Genomic DNA, 19,811 nt, shown 5'->3' with positions numbered 1-19,811 from the left:
AATGGTTATGCTTTACTCACTCTCTCTCACCATACTTAGGTTTAAAATGAGCACCTAGACGTTAACAGCGTTGTCTCTGTCGGAATATAAATGTATATATATATATAAATGGAGCGACATCGAGCTCCTAGAAGTGCGGCTATGTGGTCTATTGGTATGACACTCGCTTTCGGATCGGAAGGTCCTGAGTTCGAGCCTCGCTCGGCGCATTGTTGAGTTCTTGGAGAAGGCTCTTTACTCACATTCTCTCACCGTACTCAGGTGTAAAAAGAGTACCTGGCCGTTAACAGCGTTGTCTTTGTCCAAAAAAAAAACCCCCTGTAATATCGCCTAATAGGCGTTATGTCCTGTCCTTCATGTTAAATGTTGCTGTTGGTCAGGGACCCCTTGTAAAGCGCTTTGAGCACGTTTAGTGGAATATGCGCGAAATAAAAGCTCTTTTTATTTATTTTTATTATTATTAAAAAAAAAAAGAAGTTGATGGCCACGAAGAGGATGGAGTACCTTCGTTGGTGTCATAAGTTGCGCCAGACATAATGATCCATAACTAATTAGATTAGGTTTTAGTCGCGACGAATATTTCTATAGGGAATGAGATTAGCGGAAGAGTAGCGTCCCTTGATTGGAGTCACGAGCGGAAAAGTTATTAAAGAGAGAACTTCATGTTGGTTGTGCGGCATGAGACACTTCACCGAAAGCGAGGACGAGAAAGACGCATGCGCAAAACCATTTTGACGTTCTCTCTGTAAGGTGACGTCCAATCAAGGGACGCATTGCACTTTGACCCGGAAGGTCCCGGGTTCGAGCCCCGCTTCAGGCTCTTTCGTTTTTTCCCCTTGGGCAAGATTATTAATCCCCAATTTGCTCACTTCAGACAACATGGGTGATTCCTGTTGACATCAGAGACATCTTGTTTGATGGATCATCTATATTCCTTCGTGGAATGCCTAGGCGACGATATCTTATGATGTCGTGGAGGAAGGGTGTGATTTTATTCTTTTAAATATGTCTATTCCAGGGACTCTATTGAAGCCGTTCACAGTGGGTCTCTGGTGCCTCGTTATTCTTACCAGCGTCATCGTCAGCGTGACTTTCCACGTCATCAGACGCTTCAGCCCTTACGAGAATGACGTCATCACGACTGCATCGGGGAGAAGGGCCGATAACTCCTTCCCGACAAAATCATGGGGAAGTGGCCTGATGTATTTGTTGGGGTCTCTGACTGGACGAAGTAAGTTTGGACAAAGTAAATATGTAAATAAATAGATACATGAATAAATAAATAAATAAATAAATAGATAACAGATAAATAGATAAAGACATGAAAAAAAATAAATAGATAAATGAATAGATGAATACTTCTATCAATTTTACATCGAGAATGTTTTTACTATCCAATTTTCTTCCATTTTACTTGCGCTGATATGACATAAATTTAAATGTGTTCCAAGCACCGTAAATCCCTTAAAAACAAACACAAATAGCCATAATATTAATATGTGTCTCTATCAATTTAATTTACAGCACCATCTTCTTCATACCGACATAATACCACTTTGAAACTGCGGGTGACATATTTCTATTTTTAACATTACAATAATTGTCTTCTATCACACTCGACACCAGCGTGTATCCCGTGTCTGCCTCAGGCCTTGTATTGACGGCTGTGTGGTGGACAGTCTCCCTGATGTGTCACCGTTTTGATATGACTGTACACATATTGTAATGTCTTCTGTCCCACCAGCCACCAACGTATATTCCGTGTCTGCGTCAGGCCGTGTATTGACGACGATATGGTGGATATTCTCCCTGATGTATCACCGTTTTGATATGTCTGTACACACATATTATTATAATGTCTTCTATCCCACCAGACACCAACATATCTCCTGTGTCTGCGTCAGGCCGTGTATTGTTTTGATGTGTCTGTACACATATTATTGTAAAATGTCTTCTATTCCACCAGACACCAACATATCTCCCGTGTCTGCGTCAGGCCGTGTATTGGTTTGATATGTCTGTACACATATTGTAAAATGCCTTCTATCCCACCAGCCACCAACGTATCACCCGTGTCTGCTTCAGATTATTGACGGCTGTGTGGTGGATTATCTCCCTGATGTATCACCGTTTTGATATGTCTGTAAAAAGATATTGTAAAATGTTTTATATTCCAAAGGAACACCAGCGATCTCCCGTGTCTGCGTCAGGCCGTGTATTGACGAATGTCTGGTGGATATTCTCTATGAAATATTACCGTTTTGATGTGTCTGTACACACATATTATTGTAATGTCTTCTATCCCACCAGACACCAACGTATCTCCCGTGCCCGCCTCAGGCCGTGTATTGTTTTGTTATGTCTGTACACATATTATTGTAAAATGTCTTATATTCCACCAGACACCAGCGTGTATCCCGTGTCTGCGTCAGGCCGTGTATTGACGACTGTATGGTGGATATTCTCCCTGATGTATCACCGTTTTGATATGACTGTACACATATTGTAATGTCTTCCATCCCATCAGACACCAACGTATCTCCCGTGTTTGCGTCAGGCCGTGTATTGAATGCTGTGTGGTGGATTTTCTCTGTGATATGTATCACCGTTTTGATATGTCTGTACACATGTTGTAATATCGTCTATCCCACCAGACACCAGCGTATATCCTTTATCTGCTTCAGGCCGTGTATTGACGAATGTCTGGTGGATATTCTCTATGAAATAATACCGTTTTGATGTGTCTGTACACACATATTATTGTAATGTCTTCTATCCCACCAGCCACCAACGTATCTCCCGTGTCTGCTTCAGGCCGTGTATTGACGACTGTCTGATGGATATTCCCGTTTTGATATGTCTGTCTACACAATTTGTAATATCTTCCATCCCACCAGACACCAACGTATCTCCCGTGTCTGCGTCAGGCCGTGTATTGTTTTGATATGTCTGTACACATATTGTAAAATGTCTTCTATCCCAACAGAAACCAACGTATCTTCCGTGTCTGCGTCAGGCCGTGTATTGTTTTGATATGTCTGTACACATATTATTGTAAAATGTCTTCTATCCCACCAGACACCAACGTATCTCCTGTGTCTGCGTCAGGCCGTGTATTGACGGCTGTATGGTGGGTTTTCTCCTTGATGACGGTTGGTGCTTACGTGGCTGGACTGACTCTTGTTTTATACAGGTAATGACTGAATGAAAACTATCAATGCCAGACCCAAAAAAATTGAGCATTTATATAGAGCAATATCCTCTAAATGTGCTCAAAGCGCTTTACATGGGGTCCCTGGTCAACAGCAACATTTAACATGTAGGACGAGACATGACGCCTGTCAGGCGACATTAAAATTCTTTCGGACAAAGACAACCCTGTTAATGGCCAGGTACTCATTTTACACCTGAGTACGGTGAGAGAATGTGAATAAAGAGTCTTTTCCAAGGACTCAACTATGCGCCGAGCAGACTCGAACCTAGGACCTTCCGATCCGAAAGCGAGTGTCATAATACTAGACCACATAGCCATAAAATCCAAATGTCAACTAACTTCTGGGTGGGGTTCCTGGCCTCGCATAATGGGCAGGGAGGTACTTACTGTGTCTTCTATCCCCCTGTATCTGTTTTCCAATTGCTTTCTGTCTTTGGCTTGAAATGAGATTACTTAGTTTTGCCTGACCCTGGCCGGATTCCTTGGCTGGGAGGGAAACAGTTGAATGTATAGTTATAGTTTTGGGAGATTATATTTTTTTCCTTGCAAATCATCTCTCTGTTATTGACTGTTATCTTTTAATTTTTAACATTTGATTTGTGGGAAATTGTGCTGGTGTCAGGGTGATACTTTTAGGTGATCTAAGTACATTCATAGTGTGCTCTTGGAATCTACATCTGTTCCCTCTTTGTACCATTCTGGGTTGGGATCCCGACCTCCCATAGTGGGCGAGGAGGTACATGCTGTGTCTTCTATCCTCCCATGCCCGTTTTCCAATTGTTTCCTGTCATTGTCTTGGATGAGATTACTTAGTTTTGTCCTGACCCTTGCCGGAGTTCCTTGGCTGGGAGGGAAACAGACGAATGTATAGTCATAGTTTTGGGAGATGATATTGTTTTCCTTGTAAATCATCTCTGTTATGCATTGTATTATGTTTAGTTTACATATTATAATATATGATTTGTAAACATTTGAGTGTATTCCTCTGAGTTGGGATCTGTGCTTGTGTCTGGATGAGACTTTTAGGTGATCTCAAACTAAGTACTTTGATGGTGTGCTCTTGGAATCTACATATGTTCCCTAGTTGAACCAATTCCCCTTTGTCTCACCTTTTCTTTTGTGCTTTAATTGTAATTCTAGAACTTTTTACTATCCCATTTTCTTCTTTTTTTTCTGGCGCTGATATGACCTTAATGTGTTGCAAGCGCCGTAAAACCCTTAAAAACAAAAACAAACATTTTATACCATTCCTATTTGTCTTACTTTTTCCTCAAGTCATTTTAATTGTACATCTAGAATGTTTTTACTATCCAATTTTTATCCTTTTTACTGGCGCTGATATTACCTAAATGTCTATTGCAAGAGCCGTAAAACTCTTAAAAACAAACAAAAACAAAACAAAAAAAAACACACAAAAAAAAAAAACAAAACAAACAAATGTGAACTTCAAAATTGTCATCAACCAAATGAAACGAATTTCTATCGATATGAACCGGATTCCAAAAAAAGTTTGAAAAGTTAAGATAATATGATCTTAGTTTTATGTAACTCTTAAACAAATAACTACAATGTCCTCAATAAAATAATAAAAAATAAACCGACCAAGGTTTCTTATCGAGATCTGAAAATGCGTGTATGAAAGGTTTTCTGACAAAACAGAGAGAAACATACAAGAAACAGTCTGATTTTTTGTGAAGTCTTTTCTCTTATATTTTTCTCTCATCCATAAGAGTGAAGGCTGGTGAACGTGTCTCTCAGCATTCGGGTCCACGGCTGTGGAAGTCTCTACCACATGAGATACGTTCGTCGTCTTCACTGAAGGAGTTCAAGCGTCGATTGAAGACAATTTTGTTCAGACAGGCTTTCTTTTGATTATGTGTATGATTAGCGTTGATCGTTTACGGCTGTGTAAGGGGCGAATCTTTGTTATACGCCAGAGGAAGGGATGCTTGGCCCTCTATAAAGCTATACAATTCTTCTTCTTCTTCTTCTTCTTCTTCTTCTTTCTTCTTCTTCTTTCTTCTTTCTTCTTTCTTCTTTCTTCCTTTCTTCTTTCTTCTTTTCTCTTTCTTCTTTCTTCTTTCTTCTTCTTTCTTCTTTCTTCTTCTTCTTCTTTCTTCTTCTTCTTCTTTCTTCTTTCCTTCTTTCTTCTTTCTTCTTTCTTCCTTCTTTCTTCTTTCTTCTTTCTTCTTTCTTCTTTCTTCTTTCTTCCTTCTTTCTTCTTTCTTCTTTCTTCTTCTTTCTTCTTCTTTCTTCTTCTTTCTTCTTCTTTCTTCTTTCTTCTTCTTTTCTTCTTTTCTTCTTTCTCTTCTTCTTCTTTCTTTCTTCTTCTTTCTTTCTTTTTTCTTCTTCTTTTCTTCTTTCTTCTTTCTTTCTTCTTCTTTCTTTCTTCTTTTTCTTCTTCTTTCTTCTTCTTCTTCTTTCTTTTCTTTTTTTCTTTCTCTTTTCTTCTTTCTTCTTCTTTCTTCTTTCTTTCTTCTTTCTTCTTTCTCTTCTTTCTTCTTTTTTCCCTTCTTTCTTCTTTCTTCTTTCTTTCTTCTTCTTCTTTAACAAAAAAAAAACTACACTAAACTAACAACAACATGTGCTTCAATTTCATCACCATAACTAATTTCTATCATTGACCGTTCCAAAAGTTTTCTTTATTTTCTTGTTTTTTAACTCTTACATACTACATGTCCTCTTTAAATATATACCGCCAGTTTCTTATTCGTCTAATCTGTATGAAGTTTTCTCAACATCTACAAACATTCCTTTTTTTTTGGTCTTTTCTCTTTTTTTTTCTCTCTCCATGTGACTGGTGCGTTTCTTCTCACTTCTTCCACGCTGTATCTCTACCACATGATCTTCGTCGTCTTCACTATTCAAGCGTCATTAAGCATTTTGTTCAGACGCTTTCTTTTGTTTTTTTGTTGCGTTGATCTTTACGGCTTTACTTCTTTTTTACTCTTCAAAGTTCTTTGCTCCTCTATACTATACATCTTCTTCTTCTTCTTTCTCTTCTTCTTCTCTTCTTCTTCTTCTTCTTCTTCTTCTTCTTCTTCTCTTCTTCTTCTTCTTCTTCTTCTTCTCCTTCTTCCTTCTCTCTTCTTCCTTCTCTCTTCTTCCTTCTCTCTTCTTCCTTCTCTCTTCTCTTCTCCTTCTCCTTCCTCTTCTTCTTCTCTCCTTCCTTCTTCTCCTTCTTCCTTCTCCTTCTTCTTCCTTTTTCCTCTCTCTTCTTCTCCTCCTCCTCTCTCTCCTCTCCTCCTCCTCCTCTCTCTCTCCCTCTTCCTCTCTCTCTCTCTCCTCTCTCTCTCTTCCTCCTTCTCCTCTCTCCCTCTCCTCTCCCTCTCTCTCTCTCTCTCCTTCTCTCTCCTCTCCCTTCTTCCTTCTCTTCTTCTCTCTCCCTCTTCCCTCTTCTTCCTCTTCCTCTTCCTCTTCCTCTTCCTCTTCCTCTTCCTCTTCTCTCTTTTTCTTCTCTTCCCTCTTCCTCTTCCTCTTCCTCTTCCTCTTCCTCTTCCTCTTCCTCTTCCTCTTCCTCTTCCTCCTTATCCTTATTCTTGGGCAGGGAGGTACATGCTGTGTCTTCTATTTCCCCGTACCCATTTTCCAATTGTTTCCTGTCATTGTCTTGGTATGAGATTACTTAGTTTTGTCCTGATCCTTGCTGGAGTTCCTTGGCTGGGAGGGAAACAGTCGAATATATAGTTATTCTTTTGGGAGATGATATTTTTTTCCTTGTAAATCATCTCTCTGTTATGCATTGTATTATGTTTAGTTTGCATATTATATTATATGATTGGTAAACATTTGAGTGTATTCCTCTTAGTTGGTACATGTGCTTGTGTCTGGATACGACTTTTAGGTGATCTCAGACTAAATACTTTGACAGTGTGCTGTTGGAATCTATACCTGTTCCCTAGTTGAACCAATTCCCCTTTGTCTTGCCTTTTCTTTTGTGCTTTAATTGTAATTCTAGAACTTTTTACTATCCCGTTTTCTTCCTTTTTGCTGGCGCTGATATGACCTAAATGTGTTGCAAGTGCCGTAAAACCCTTAAAAACACACAAAAAAACATATTATTATTATTATTATTATTATTATTATTATTATTATTATTATTATTATTATTATTATTATTATTATTTTACACAAATTTTAAACACAAATAACAGATTCCATGCTCCCCGCTTCTATAACTGACCACTTCAACACTTTTCCCTCCTCCGACGACTTTATTCAGGTTCAATCCTCATGCGGAAACCCTTCCGTTCTCCTCGATGGAAGAAATGATTAAAGGCGATGACGTGAAGATTCTGGAAGTGAAAAACAGCACGTCGTTCCAGTACATCGCCAGGAATCAAGCGCCAGCGGGACGAGAGCTTTACAACTATTGGATGAGCAACTGGGAAACTGTCATGGTGGATACATTTCCGGAGGCACTTCGAAAAGTGGGTTGAAATCTCACACAATACTACTACTCCTATTGCATGTGCTTACATTTTTCAGATAAATAGAAGAGCGGTTTTCGAAAACTCCCTAAGTCCGTTTTTCTCCATTGTGAGATAATGAGGTTTATATCCCCTATAATTTCTCATTCGTTCTATTATTTTATCATATTTAAACTCCAAATTCACACAAATCTAGGGAAATTCATGGTGTTAATTGATGCTTAAAATAAAATTTACGTTAAAAGTTATCTCATAAAGTAAAAAAATCAACTTTATGAATTTAGGAAAACCAGTCGTAAATTGAAAAAAAGTATTTCCTCTGAACTGAAAGTGGAAAATGGCCTTGACCGTCTTCAGAACCCTTATTATAGATAGAACAATTTCATCATGGCGTGGAAGTCACAAACTAAAAGTGCGTGTCAAATCGGGGGCAATATCAACGCATCATTGCTTGTATGGTCATCTGTTCTTTATGTCCTCCTCTTGCTCCTCCTCCTCCTGGGTGGGGATCCTGACCTCCCATTGTGGGCAGGGAGGTACATACTGTGTCTTCCATCCCCTTATATATTTTCCAACATGCTTTCTGTCTTTGTCTTGGAATGAGATTGCTTGGTCTTTTTCCTGGCCCTGGTCGGAGTCCTTGCTGGGAGGGAAACAGTCAAATGCATAGTTATTGTTTTGGGAGATAATATTTTTTTCCCATGTAAATCATCTCTCTGTTATGTATTATTATATTTGTTATTTTAAATTTATAATGTAAGCAATTGAGTGTGTTCCTCTTTGTTGGATTTTGTTCTTGTGTCCGGATGAGATTTATAGGTGATTTCAAACTAAGTACATGGTATGCTCTTGGAATCTACATCTGATCCTAATTTGTTCCCAATTCCCCTATGTCTTACTTTCTCTTGGGTGCTGTAATTGTAATTCTAGAACTTTTTACTATCCCATTTTCTTCCTTTTTACTGGCGCTGATATGACCTAAATGTGTTGCAAGCCCCGTAAAACCCTTAAAAACATAAAAAACAAACCTCCTTCGTCTTTTTTTTCTTATTCTTTTCTTTTTTCTTAATTTCCCCAAACGCCATCTCCTCCTCCTCCTCCTCCTCCTCCCCCTCCTCCTCCTCCTCCTCCTCCTCCTCAATCTTCACTTATCCACTTCCTTATAAAGTCTGGAGGTTAAAGTATTTTCTTTTTCAGGCTAAAATTTTAAGAGGTGCAGTGCGTATGACATTATTTGAAAAATCTTATGACAAATAAGGGAGCAGTTTCTGAGGGTCTGAGGTTCGATCCCAGTCGAAGTAGGCTGATTATTTGGGAAAGTTTTTTTTCTTGTCTTATTATTTCTTCATTTGTCTGAATTTTTTCACATGTTGATGAAATTGTTACATTGCTATTTTGCCAGGGAAAAAAATCTACAGTTATGGTCAATATTTATAATAATAATAATTGAGCTTTATATAGGGCAATATCCACTAAATATACTCAAAGCGCTTTACAAGGGGTCCCTGATCAACAGCAACATTTAAAATGTAGGACGGGACATGACGCCTGTTAGGCATTACAATTTCGGACAAAGACGACGCTGTTAATGGCCAGGTACTCATTTTACACCTGATTACGGTGAGAGAATGTGAGTAAAGAGCCTTTTCCAAGGACTCAACTATGCGCCGAGCGCGAGGCTCGAGCCCAGGACCTTCCGATCCGAAAGCGAGTGTCATACCACTAGACCACATAGCCGCACAATTTACAATTCTTTTTCCTTTTGAAACCTTTTCTGCAGATGGAAGAAGCCGATGGAAAGTACGCCGTGTTCATGCACGAGGGTCTTGCTGACTACCTGGCCAGTCAGGAGCCCTGTGACAAGGTGGTGATTGGGGGCGCTGTAGGGGATGATCCCATAGGGTTCGCATGCCAGAAAGGATCCACTGTTTGTAACGAGCTGGACACCGCCATTCTAGACATGCGCGAAAGCGGATATATTGAAGGGTAAGAATGAATGAACTTTTCAATGAGAAGCTGAAGTCGTGACGTCATACCTTTCTCTCTTCCGGTTCAAAAATCATTGGATGTGTGTGATTAGTTCTTCGGGTAATATAATATAAGCAATGAAAAGGTTGCATATTGATTTCACAAGTACAGCAGCAGCTTCTTCTAATGGTACTCACACTACTCTGTTATGACGCTCGACCCAATCAGCAACTTCCGTAGCCTGGGTGGGGTTCCTGCTTCTCATAGTGGGCAGGGAGGTATATACTGTGTCTTCTATTCCCCCATATCTGTTTTTCAACATGCTTTCTGTCTTTGTCTTGGAATGTGATCACTTGGTTTTTTCCTGGCCCTGGTCGGAGTCCTGGCTGGGAGGGAAACAGTCAAATGCATAGTTATTTTTTTGGGAGATGATATTTTTTTCCTTGTAAATCATCTCTCTGTTATGTATTATTATTTTTATTTTGAATGTATAATGTAAGCATTTGAGTGTGGTCCTCTTTGTTGGATTTTGTGCTTGTGTCTGGATGAGACTTGTAGGTGATTTCAAACTAAGTACATTGGTGGTATGCTCTTGGAATCTACATCTGATCCCTATTTGTTCCCAGTTCCCCTATATCTTACTTTTTCTTGGGCGCTTTATTTGTAATTCTAGAACTTTTTACTATCCCATTTTCTTCCTTTTTACTGGCGCTGATATAACCTAAATGTGTTGCAAGCGCCGTAAAACCCTTAAAAACAAACAAACAAACTTCCGTAGCGTACTCGTGCACCGTCGCAAACCCACCCCGAAGCTTCGTCACAACACACAGCTCAACTAGATGCTCTGCGGTTTCGGGCTCGTTACCATAACGGGTACAAGTTGGACAGGTGGAAAGTCCCCACTGATTAATCGATTATGCCGTTAGGCAGATTCTCGACCGAAGCCGATTCGCAGCTACCCAGTGCCTCCTTTTGATGACGGAGAAGCCTGACATAATTATTTTTGATGCATAGCCAGATATTTTTTTAGGATTAAGCGATGATAGACAACGATGATTATATAAAGCTAGAGATTAAGATGCCATCAGTCTGAAAACGTGAGATCAGTAAGTTGCACAAGGTATTTATCCTGTCCTTCAGAGGGTTGGTTTAACACTTCCAAGGAGATAAGAACCAGTATTATGACATCACACTAGTAATCCCTATTAGTTATCACGGTTTCTGTAGCGTTAAAGCATAGTCTTCCAGTCAGACACTGCTCCAATTATAATGACGTCAGAGAGAGAGAGAGAGAGAGAGAGAGAGAGAGAGAGAGAGAGAGAGAGAGAGAGATGGTGACGAAGATCATAAGAAAGTAAACAATGAGCTGTTATCAATAAGTCTACAGGAGCATTTGTAACCCGTTGTCTCAAGACGGTGTCATGTCAGGTTGAAGGATTGTGAAACCGTTTAGCGTGACGAACATTTTAAATTAATAATATTAAATCTTTATTGTTCTAAAAAAAGTGGCAATTTGTCATTTGGTTACACATTTATAACAAAACAATATTGACATAGACACACTCACACAGATGCACACTAGTAACATAGTAGTCATCGAAAAAACAAAAAAAAAAACAAAAACAAAAAAAACAACACGGCATCAACAACATCGTGATCATCATCATCATCATCATCATCATTATCATCATCATCATCATCATCATCATCATCATCATCATCATCACAACAACCTTCCTGATATTTTCGTTACACCATTCTTTCACCATACCCCTATAACACCATTCACCATCTTCATCATATTATATTATTTCCTGTAACAAGCTATGAGAGGGAAAACCTGTGGTCCCCCCCCCCTCTCTCTCTCTCTCTCTCTCTCTCTCTCTCTCTCTCTCTCTATATATATATATATATATATATATATATATATCCCATCTATTTATCTATCTATCTCTATCTCTCTCTGTTCTGTCACGCTTATGTCAGAAATAGTAATATCTTCATATGATATACATAACATGCAATTTTGTTATAGTTAAGTTACATAAAATGAGATAATGAGATTTGAATTACATCCGGGGTTCAAGCCCCGCTTCAGGCACTTTGTTTTTTTTTACTTGGGCAAGATTCTCATACGGTAGAGTCACGCTCTCCCCGGCCAGGCGGAGTAGTCGTATCAGTAAGGTCGCGGGTTCAAACCCCCATCACCGCCGTGAAAATCTTTATTCTCTATTGTCTTCTGGCACTTTCCTACTCACTTCATCTCATGTTGTTATCAACATAAGTGCCTGCTCCACTCACTTTTCTGAATTAAAAATTCAACCCCTAATTTGCTCACTTGGACAAAATGGATGATTCTTGTTGACATCAGACATCCTGTTCGATGGACCATTTATAGGCATTCCACGAAGGAATATAGACAGTCCATCAAACAGGATGTCTGATGTCAACAGAAATCACCCATGTTGTCACATTGAGCAAATTGAGAGTTGCTTATCTTGCCCAAGAAAAAAAAATGAAAGTGCCTGAAGGGGAGCTTTAACCCGGGACTTTCTGGATTACAGTGTAATGCCTTAACCACTCGGCCACTTCGCCACCCTGTGAACGTGTAGAAACCTATTGAAAACGTATCTTTTTCTATTTTTTTCCCAGTTTGATTGACAAGTGGTTTTGGAACGAGTGTCGACAAAAAGCTGAATTAGTTTTGGAAGGCAAAACATATTTCGACACTTTTGGTGGAAAGGAGCCGTTCCAATCGTCTCCATACAGTCTGAACATCCACCGGTTTTCGGCAGCATTTCTTATCCTGGTCACTGGTTTCACTCTCTCCTTGATGTTTCTGATAACTGAGATTCTCTACACAAGACGTAATGGGGTTTGTACCAAGAATAGAAAAGTGGTTTTTTAGAGCTCATGAGGAAATTAATGCCGAATTTTATTTCAGTTTCTGTAGTTCCACGTTAAAAAAAATAAATTGAATTGTAAGCTTCATTGATTAGACAAAGACAGATAGTAAATAAATAAATAAAATAAATTGAAGCTCACAATTCAATATTTATAGTTATCTTTCCTTCGAGCTTCAAACAGCAACATTTTCATCGTAGTTCGTCGTGGATACGTCTATTGCGAGGTACTTTCCACCCGATCGAAAAGTCCTAGCTATCCAATAACTAGTGCTAAGAATGGAAAATAGACTTTTAATGAGGATTGATAGCAATTGCTTTACCTGGAAGGTGAGTGATCTTCTACTGATCTATTGGGATTTCGAGTGTGCTGCCATGTGGTCTAGTGGTATGACACTCGCTTTCTGATCGGAAGGTCCTGGGTTCGAGCCTCCTCGGCGCATAGTTGAGTGTTTGGAGAAAGCTCTTTACTCACATTCTCTCGCCGTACTCTGGTGTAAATTGAGTACCTGGCCGTTAAAAGCGTTGTCTCTTGTCTGAAAGGAAATTGAAATATCGCCTAACAAACGTCATGTCTCGTTTTACATGCTACATGTTGCTGTTGGCCAGGGACCCCTTGTAAAGCGCTTTGAGCACGTTTAGTGGATATTGCGCTATATAAAAGCTCAAGTTTTTTTTTTGAAAACATGGATGGTTTCTCCGTTGTCTACAATAAAATAAAAATAAATAAAAATAAACAAAATTACCTTTTTTTTCTCATCCCATAGGGGAAATTTTCTCTAGCGCCTATTCCAAGAAAAGACTGGAATAACCCAGGCGTCCACGCAGTGCAGTGCAGTGCAGCGCCGCAAATTGAAATAGGGAGAGATGACTTGCTCAAGGCCACACCTTCGGGTACGAAGCGAAGACCGTACCGCTGAGCCACGCTGCCCTCTATTTACTATGCCCTGCAAGCAATACGCTTCAACAGTCGTAACGTCACTTCCCTCGTAATGACGCATGGTAACTTAGTAACTGGTTCTAAACTACCCGAACAATGGCGGACGCCCTTATGAAATATTTCTCCGACGAGCATAAAAGCGTATCTAGAGGAGAAAAACTTTATAAATCTGATCAAGTTTTGACTTTTACACATTCTAATCACTAGACATATATTAAGTTCTCGCCAGCATGAAGAATAAAAAGCACAGATTTTCTTTGTTGCTGGGCGACGTGACATTAGACTATTGATCGTATTGTATGAGTCTCGGGTTATTCAATCAACATACCAGGCTGACACCTTTGAAAATTATGCTATTTGAATCATTTATGTAGTGACTTATTGTACAGTCTATTATTTCCCCTTGAATACAAAGTAAAGTAAGAGTCAGAAATCTAAGGGACGCAACTGCAGCATTTCGAATCAACATTAAATCAAGATTATATATACGATTGTGTCCCTTGTACTAGAAACTGGGATAATTTTGAATCTAAATAAGAAAGGGTAATGATCATGCGGTAGGATGGCCTGAAAGGAACTGGTACCAAGCTAAATTTAGCATAACCAAAGCTAGAGGTGCCTAAATGAGCCAATAAAACGGAGATAAAAAAATAAAGGTAGTAGATGTGACTCATATATAAGGGAACAACACAAAACAAACAACGTTTCGGCCCTTGGCCTTCGTCAGGAGACAGTAAACACAAACACAAATATGTAAATTTACAAAATATCACATTTTGTCAAATGTGAAAATAAAGTTAATGTGAGGAAAGGGCGTCGAGTGTGGATGCAAGAAGTGGCGCGAGATAAGGAGAGAGAGAGAGAGAGAGAGAGAGAGAGAGAGAGAGAGAGAGAGAGAGAGAGAGAATGGAGAGGATATGTATATGTTTGTGTATGTGTGTCTGTTAGCGTATGTCTGTGTATGTGTATATATAGTAAAAGTAACTGCAAAAAGGTCTTTAAAATGGGGATGGGGGTGAGAGAGGGATTGATTGGGTGGTTAGTATATTATACCATTGTACATTATGATGATAATCATACTACGTAAAAATCCAACAAAATTTGACTATTTATCTGTCACTCACTTTTAAACAAAAAACAAACCAAAAAAAAAAAAAACAACAACAAAAAAAAAACATAATTTTTTAAAAAAAATTAGCTTTAATATAGAGCAATATCCTCTAAACGTGCTCAAAGCGCTTTACAAAGGGTCCCTGACCAACAGCAACATGTAGCATGTAAAACGAGACATGACGTTTGTTAGGCGATATTTCAATTTCCTTTCAGACAAGAGACAATGCTTTTAACGGCCAGGTACTCAATTTACACCAGAGTACGGTGAGAGAATGTGAATAAAGAGCCTTCTGCAAGGACCTTCGAACGCAGGGCCTTCCGATCAGAAAGCGGGCGCCATACCATTAGATCGCATAGCTGCACATTTCAACTCATTTTTTTTTTTTTTTGAAATTTAGTTTTAGACGTTATGCGCGGCTATGTGGTCTTGTGGTATGACACTCGCTTTCGGATCGGAAGAGTCCTGGGTTCGACCCTCGCTCGGTGTATAGTTGAATTCTTGGAAAAGACTATTTGCTCACATTCTCTCACCGTACTCAGGTGTAAAATGAGTTCCTGGCCGTTAACAGCGGAAAAAAATGTAACAGGCGTCATGTCTCGTTCTACATGTTACGTGTTGCTGTTGGCCAGGGAAACTTTGTGAAGCGCGTTGAGCACGTTTAGTGGATATTGCTCTATAGAAAAGCTCAACTTTCTTTTTTGGAATGAAAAAAAATTAATAGTTTGACTCATAGACTGCCCCCTCATGTGGCCAGATCCATTTACGCGAACCTACAGACTTTATTACCTGATCAATTTTGATCGTTGATGACTCAAAAGACTCGTCTCGATCTATGTTGATTTTACAAAAATACAATATTATAAATGATGAGAAAAATAAATGAGTGCGTGTTTGTAATTGCCCTTGATTCTCTGTAAATGATACAGGTTCTACGCGATTAGTAATAAATAATACAATGGAATCCTATTAACGCCAACACCGGCGCCTGACAGAACGATTGGTTGAATTTAAGCAGGGGTGACTTTATCCATTATCACCAGAACACACTTGGATAAAAGACAACATTTAGGACCAACAAGTGTTGTTGACTTTTACCCTCTCCTTACCACCTATAGGGAATGAGATTAGCGGAAGAGTAGCGTCCCTTGATTGGACGTCACCCATAGTCTGTGACGTCACCGGCGGAAAAGTTATTAGAGAGAACGTCATGTTGGTTGTGCGCATGCGTCTCTCGTCCTCGCTGAGGATTTCCAGAATTCATTTCTTTTTGCTATAGCTATAAAAACTTGACATTCTGTAATAGAGCCCATATTGCCGAAAAATATTATAATATATAGAATGTGCTTGTTGCTTTTCTGTTTAAGATATGTTTTAATGTTGGGTGGGTGTGAAGTTTTGGGGAAAATTCTGAAAATGGCTAGTAAGGAGAGGGTTAAGCAGAAGTTAACATTAAGTATTGACCGTGTTCGGATTGTAAATGTATTATGATCAGACAGTTATGAAATCCACATTCACAGAATCAACAGTTGCTTCATATTCTCACCTTTCCAGAATATTCACCATCGGCTAAAGTTTGTGGCCAGAGACGAGGATGGACAGGGAATCCGTGACCAAGAATGTTCACCTGATATAGACGCCTGATCATGCCAACCCCCCCCCCCCCATCCTCTTCAGCCTGCTCACCACTCCTTCCCCCTAACAACCCCTATCACTTTCCATTCTTTCATCACATCTTCAATTCTAAAATTCAACAATTTATGACGTCACATTTAGAGATTTTATCACTCACTAACTCACTCACTCTCTCCCATGACCGGTTGGTCGTCGGGGGAACTCTCGGGATGCAGACTTCACGATTCGACGCCACTCATCACGGTCTTGGGCCTTCCTCATTAGGCGGGTGGTTGGATGGGAGCATCACCCTTGAATCATATACCTATGATGTTCGCATGGGTGTACGATCCGATAGTGATGTCGTTTCTTCTTCTCTTTACTAGCCTATCCTGCTTCTTTGGTTTGTGATTGTATTTTTGACAGGGGATATTTTTTTTTCTGTAAATCTTCTGCCTGTTTGTTCTTGGTTATTTATAATTTAGCTTATGATATCTTTAGGTTATGATTTTGATTTACATTTGTACTATTTTTGTTAGATTGCTTGTTTTTTTTGTTTCAGCGGTCTCTCATATAACCTCATATAACCTCAATTGTGTTGGAAGAGACCTAAAGCAACAAACAAACAAAACTTCCTCATTAGATTGTTCCACGTCAATCCTGTCCAATCTTTAATGATTCAGAGATGTTGTCTTGTTTAAGTAAAACATTTACTTCATGCCAACAAAATAGCGTGACGCAATGCTTGACATACGGTTAAGGATAGTTTTAGATCAAGCAATGAGCTTGAATGTATTATATATATATATAATATATATAATATATATATATATATATATATATATGCGTGTGTGTGCGAGTGTGTGTGTTCTATTTAAGTCACATTGCTGTCAAAAGTTGTTTTACAAATATAACACTTTATCATGTATGTGTCAATATATTAAGTGTTGTTGAAATGCCAGTGGCAGAATAGGCAACATTTCGTTGTTTTAAATTTGGATGACTTTTTGTTTAAATGTTTGATAATGATGGAAGTTAGCCAGGAATGTCTGCTCATCTATCAGAAAATCAAAGTAACGGAATTGAATAAAAGAAAAAAAACATTATTTCCTTTTTAACTAGAAATGTGTACGGAATTCAATATCTGGTGGGATTCCTGACCTCCCATAGCGTGTCGGGAGGCACATACTGTGTCTTCTATCCCTCTATATATGTTTTCCAACATGATTTCTGTCTTTGTCTCGGGATGAGATTACTTGGTTTTGCCCTGGCCCTAGCCGTAGTGCTTGGCTGGGAAGTAAACAGTCGAGTCCATCGTGTTTTGGGAGCTGATGTTTTTTTCCTTGCAAATCATCTCTCTTTTATGTATTGTTATTTGTAATTGTGAATGTATAATGTAAACATTTGAGTGTATTCCTCTTAGTGGGATCTTGCACTGGTGTCTGGGTGGGACTTTTAGGTGATCTCAAACTAAGTACACTGACAGTATGCTCTTGGAATCTGTATCTGTTTCCCTTTGTCTGACTTTTTTTTGGGTGTACTTAAATTGTAATTCTAGAACATTTTACGATCCCATTTTCTTCCTTTTTAATAGCGCTGATATGACCTTAATGTGTTGCAAGCGCCGTTAAACCCTTAAAATTAAAAACAAAAATATTGCAATATATTCACACAAAATAGATTAAGAAATTGTCTTGATTTGTAACCATTTGACGCAGATTGGGAGCGCAATGAAGAATCAGTCTTCGTACAAATTAGTGTCCAAATAAATTTCATTTTCTGTAATTCTGGGTGGGGTTCCCTACCTCCACAGTGGGCAGGGAGGTACATACCGTGTCTTCTATCCCCTTATATCTGTTTTCCAACATGCTTTCTGTCTTTGTCTTGGTATGAGATTGCTTGGTTTTGTCCCGACACTGGCCGGAGTCCTTAGCTGGGAGGGAAACAGTCAAATGCATAGTTATTGTTTTGGAAGATGATATTTTTTCCCTGTAAATCATCTCTCTGTTATGTATTATTATATTTGTTTGTTTTTTTAAAAATATATAATGAAATGTAAGCATTTGAGTGTATTCCTCTTTGTTGGATCTAGTGCTTGTGTCTGGTGAGACTTATAGGTGATCTCAGACTAAGTACATTGATGGTATGCTCTTGGAATCTACATCTGATCCCTATTTGTTCCCAGTTCCCCTTTGTCTTACTTTCTCTTAGGTGCTTTAATTGTAATTCTAGAACTTTCTACTATCCAATTTTCTTCCTTTTTACTGGCGCTGATATAACCTTATGTGTTGCAAGCGCCGTAAAACCTTAATTCTTTCAACATTTGAAATGGTTGTCTCTGGTTTTCATAAACTTTTGTCAAAAAGGCATTCCAGAAGTGATGATCCAGTGGACCAACAAGAATCAACAAGAAATGAAGTGAGTAGGAAAGTGACAGAAAACGGTAACGGGGAATAAAAATTTCAAGGCGGTGATGGGGGCTCGAACCCGCGACTTATTTACTAGTACGACAACTCCGACTCCGCCTGGCCGTAGAACATGGCGGCGATTGTTCTTTATCAATGGACAGGAGGTCACCAGGGTGGGGTTCCTGACCTCCGAGAGTGGGGTTCCTGACCTCCCACAGTTGGCAAGGTGGCAGTTAATGTGTTTTCCAACTTGCTTTCTGTCTGTCTTGGGATGAGATTATTTGGTTTTGCCCTGGCCCTGGCCTGAGTCCTTGACTGGGAGGGAAACAGTCAAATGTATAAATAAGAATTTTGGGAGATGATATTTTTTGTCTCGTAAATCATATCTCTCTTATGTATTATTATATTTGTTATTTTGAATGCATAAAGAAAACATTTGAGTGTGTTCCTCTTAGTGGGGACCTGTGCTCGTGTCTGGATGAGACTTCTCAGTGGTCTCAAACTAACTACTTTGACAGTGTGCTCTTGGAATCTCCATCTGTTCCCTATTTGCTTCCAGTTCCCTTTTATCTTTCTTTTTCTTGGATGTGTTAATTGTAATTCTAGAACTTTTTACTATCCCATTTTCTTCCTTTTTACAGGCGTTGATATAACCTAAATGTGTTGCAAGCTCCGTAAAACCCTTAAAAACAAAACAAGATCAAACAATCCTTTAATTGAGAAATAACACGATACGAGTTTTTGTCAGAAGTCACTGCTTGTGTTATACATCCTATCCAGGGAAATGTTTCATTTTGAAACAATGCCCATTGGGTTCTTTTTGGTGCAAAAAGTAACTTCCACTTCAAGCGATTGTAATCAACACAAACCATAAAATCAATTACGAAAGATATCATACACTTTTAAAATCATTCGATTTGGCATCCATTTTTGATTATTGAGTGAAGTAAATATCATAATATATTTAAATGGTATTTTGACAACATGATGTTAAATATTTCATTGGTTTGACATGATAATTTCAACGTTTTAGGTCGGGTAGAAATGCGAGACGTCCAAACAGGGGACATTTTTTCTATCTGTAAGCTTTAATGCAAGTTCATATTTCCGTGTGTGTGTGTGTGTGTGTGTGTGTGTGTGTGTGTGTGTGGGTGTGTGTCGTGTTTTATGTCTCGCCCCTCTATCCCTCTCTCCCCCCCCCCTCTCTCTCTCTCTCTCTCTCT

General features: G+C 39.0%; 1 protein-coding gene across 3 annotated transcripts in view; it reads left to right on the top strand.

The window, feature by feature from the left end:
• LOC144980735 (glutamate receptor 2-like) overlaps positions 1 to 16,984 on the top strand; it is a 38,758-nt gene extending 21,774 nt beyond the window's left edge. For all 3 annotated transcript variants that reach the window (XM_078928457.1, XM_078928458.1, XM_078928459.1), the window contains exons 6-11: positions 1,019 to 1,231; positions 3,079 to 3,193; positions 7,437 to 7,644; positions 9,425 to 9,630; positions 12,265 to 12,487; positions 16,121 to 16,984. In XM_078928457.1, the coding sequence (XP_078784583.1) occupies positions 1,019 to 1,231; positions 3,079 to 3,193; positions 7,437 to 7,644; positions 9,425 to 9,630; positions 12,265 to 12,487; positions 16,121 to 16,210 (1,055 nt within the window). In that variant the 3' untranslated portion in view covers positions 16,211 to 16,984. The remainder of the gene's footprint in view (positions 1 to 1,018; positions 1,232 to 3,078; positions 3,194 to 7,436; positions 7,645 to 9,424; positions 9,631 to 12,264; positions 12,488 to 16,120) is intronic.
• The last annotated feature ends 2,827 nt before the right edge of the window (positions 16,985 to 19,811 follow it).

This window comes from Berghia stephanieae, chromosome 10 (assembly GCF_034508935.2).
Source record: "Berghia stephanieae isolate SIO BIC M18660-M18661 chromosome 10, UCSD_Bste_1.3, whole genome shotgun sequence".
Lineage (NCBI taxonomy): Eukaryota > Metazoa > Mollusca > Gastropoda > Nudibranchia > Aeolidiidae > Berghia > Berghia stephanieae.
The sequence above is the reverse complement of the archived record's forward strand: the minus strand, read 5'-3'. Positions and strand labels throughout refer to the sequence as shown.